The following is a 3,133-nucleotide window of genomic DNA, read 5'->3' as shown; positions in this document are numbered from 1 at the left end:
TGAGTCTCAATGACATAATATTTTGACCTATACCTATGTAAAATGTTCCGGGGAATCGATTGGCGTCAATTAAACTGCAAAATTCGTAGTAGTTTCATTAATTTCATCAATTTCGCAATTTTTAGAACCATCAAAGTTGTTTTAAGCCCATAATATTAATTGACAAGACTCAGAAAAATCACGAGATTCAAATGGTAAACAGTCGACCCCTAAAAAAAATTTGTTTGACAGCAATTAATTCAAAATCTCGGTTTTTAGTAGACAAAAAAATCTCAAATTATGGAATTATTTTCTTTGTTCATAACCCTACTCTATCACGTAAAACGAGTTGCATTGTAAAAAAAAAATTAAGGGTGGGTTTTTCAAACTAAAAATAACCCGATCGTGTCACCCCTCATACATCTCAGTTTAAAACATAGATTTTAAAAATATAAAATAAGGTAGGTATTTTGTTTTTCCTAAGCGAGATACGAAATTGACCATCGCCAAAATCAAATTTGACTAAACCATTCGATAGAATCTTTCATTGCGCATCTTTTTTCACATACTTAATTTTTACGTGCGACGCATACTTCTCGAGATATTCACGTTTGAAATTTTCAGATTTGAATTTGCGCGCTTCATTGCGATTTGTTAAGGTTGGTAATAGTCGGCATACATACGCACACACGTGTATTTAGAGTTGCATAAGCTGTGGGGTTTTTATTTTTATATTTATTTCACAAATTTTTTTGACATTAGCAAGCAATTAGCCACAAAAAGAGACTATTTGGTCAATTTTGTTCCTCAGTGGGCTACAAAAAAACTAATTTTGCACTTTTACAAATTTTTACTTTTTTCAAGAAATGATAAATTTTGTGCACAAAAAGGATTAGTACGTCTGAAATGGCGGTTTTCCATAATTCTTGAACAGTTTTTCCCAAAATTGGTACTCCTCAAAATCTGGGTTTTCCCCCAATTTCAGATTTTCCCCAATTTCAAGAAACGCAATCGTCTCGTTGCACTTTTCCCACGAAACTGCCTCACCCAAGAGTCGCTTTCCCGGAATTGGGGCTCTATCATGAAAATCAATTCAAAATCAAAAACCTGAAAACTCACCCATGAGTTGCGAAATTTGTCCACATTTCCACCATCCGTCTCCTTGTCAAAACATCATTTTCAGTCAAATTTTCAGTTGTCCCATTTTTGGTGAAGATATATTGCAGCTCTTCAGCGTGCCCCACTCCGGGGTGGGGGCCCGTGTGGGTCCCCTGGTACACAAATTTGTAAAAATAGCCCTCAGAGTGTTTGGTGAAAAAATCAAGGCTTTTGCGAATGCCACGCACTAGGAGGTCTTGGCCCAAAAACTGAAACCAAATTTTGAAAAAATCGAAGCTTTATTTATTTCAGAGTCGAACTTTTGAAAATTTTTCAGTGTTTTTTGCAGTGTCATCCCCTAAAAAATATTCCCGGACTTTTGACCCAATTTCTTCACTTTTGTCAACATTATTCAAAGATTGAGGGTAGAATAGTTCGTAGTTTGAGTCGAAATCGTCAATTTTCATGAAGTTTTTCACGACTGAAATTGAAATGATTTTGAAATGGTTCATTAAGGGTGATAAAAATTACTATTTAGTCCCAAAGTGCCTTCATTTGAGTTGTAACCAACAATAAAAGGAACTTTGTTGAAATTCCCACTTTTGAGCAATTCGAAGGGACTTTGGGTTATAATTGCGTCCTTATTTTCGGCTTCTATTACTGGATAAAAGGCTGAAGCCCTTAGATCAGTTTCATGGCCCTTAAATTAAAAAAATTAATTGTAACATTTCAAATTATTGCAAATTTATGGCCAGTTTTTGCTTCAATTATTATTTATTTTCTATTAAACTTTTTTACAATTTCAAGGTATATTACTTTTTCTACTTGTAAGTCAAGATTTTTGCAAATTTTTTTCAAATGTGCTCAGTTTTAAAATTTTTGGAGTGCTAAATGGTATAATTCATTTTTTCTATTTCTTGAGAAAAAAATAACTAAGATCCAATTTTTTTCTGAAACAAAAATGCCAAAATAACACGATTTTTTCCCCTTTTTGGACTCAAACAAGTAAATTTTGGGGCAAAATTAAAAAAAAAAACACCATTTTTCTTAAAATTGTGACAAAAACTAACAGAGAAGGTGTCAAAAACCGCTTCATTGTTTTATTATCTCAATTATTATTTATTTTTGTATTAGACTTATCTAAATATTTCAAGGTCTATTATTTTTTTCACGTTTTTAATAACAAAAATTTAAAATTTTTAGCTAAAACAACCAGATTTTTCTCCTTTATGGATCCAAATAACGAAAATTTGGCCCAGAATTTTGGAAAATTACGTCATTTTTTATCCTTTTACCAAAACAATAATGTTCTCTTTATGTTCAAATTTTATTAATTTTTGTAAATTGTAAAATTTCAAATTATTTCAAATTTTTGAGCAATATTTGGGGCATTTTTTCTTACCTCGTTTTTGTTTCAATTGTTATTTTTTTCACACAATTTCAAGGTCTATTATATTTTTCACTTGTGAGTCAACGTTTTTGCAATTTTTTTTTCAAATGTGCTGTATCAATTTTTTTTTTAATTTTTTGAGTGCTAAATGTATTGGTTTATTCGATTTTTTGGGAAAAAAAATTACTTTGAACTATTTTTTGATGAAAATTTAATTTTAATAACAAAAATGTAAAATTTTAAATTTTAATTTTAGCCAAAATAACAAAAATTTTTCCCTTTTTTGGACCCAAACAAGTAAATTTTGAAAAAAAAAACACCATTTTTCCGAAAATTATGACAAAAACTAACAGTCAAGGTTTTAAAAACCGCTTCATTGCTTTATTACCACGTTTTTGTTTCAATTATTATTTATTTTTGTTTCAAACTTATCTAAATATTTCAATGTCTATTATTTTTTTCATGTTTTTAATAACAAAAATTTAAAATTTTAGCCAAACTAACCTGATTTCTCTCCTTTATCCATAAATAGCTAAATTTTGGACCAGAATTTTGAAAAATTATTTTTTCATTTTTTCATCTTTTAACCAAAAAAAAATATTTTCTCTATTTTCAATTTTTATTAATTTTGTAAATTGTGAATTTCAAATTTTTGAGCAGTATTTA

General features: G+C 29.5%; 2 protein-coding genes across 6 annotated transcripts in view; both read right to left on the bottom strand.

Annotated features, from left to right (window-relative positions):
• The window catches only part of LOC123013719, a 196,451-nt gene that overhangs the window by 181,270 nt on the left and 12,048 nt on the right, over window positions 1–3,133 (bottom strand). The window lies entirely within an intron of this gene.
• The window catches only part of LOC123013759 (juvenile hormone esterase-like), a 162,898-nt gene continuing 160,579 nt past the window's right edge, over window positions 815–3,133 (bottom strand). Inside the window, exons 3-6 of one of the 2 annotated variants that reach the window (XM_044412523.1) lie at window positions 1,609–1,777; window positions 1,398–1,558; window positions 1,099–1,346; window positions 815–1,055 (exon numbers count right to left, since the gene is read on the bottom strand). In XM_044412523.1, coding sequence (XP_044268458.1) covers window positions 872–1,055; window positions 1,099–1,346; window positions 1,398–1,558; window positions 1,609–1,777 — 762 coding nt within the window. In that variant the 3' untranslated portion in view covers window positions 815–871. The remainder of the gene's footprint in view (window positions 1,056–1,098; window positions 1,347–1,397; window positions 1,559–1,608; window positions 1,778–3,133) is intronic. The other variant, XM_044412532.1, reaches the window with a different exon arrangement.

The sequence above is a fragment of the Tribolium madens genome, unplaced genomic scaffold, assembly GCF_015345945.1.
Source record: "Tribolium madens isolate multiple individuals breed KSU strain unplaced genomic scaffold, Tmad_KSU_1.1 Scaffold_19;HRSCAF=116;Tcas5.2_LG9, whole genome shotgun sequence".
Classification (NCBI taxonomy): domain Eukaryota; kingdom Metazoa; phylum Arthropoda; class Insecta; order Coleoptera; family Tenebrionidae; genus Tribolium; species Tribolium madens.
Note: the sequence above shows the minus strand (reverse complement) of the source record. Positions and strands in the feature narration are given on the sequence as shown.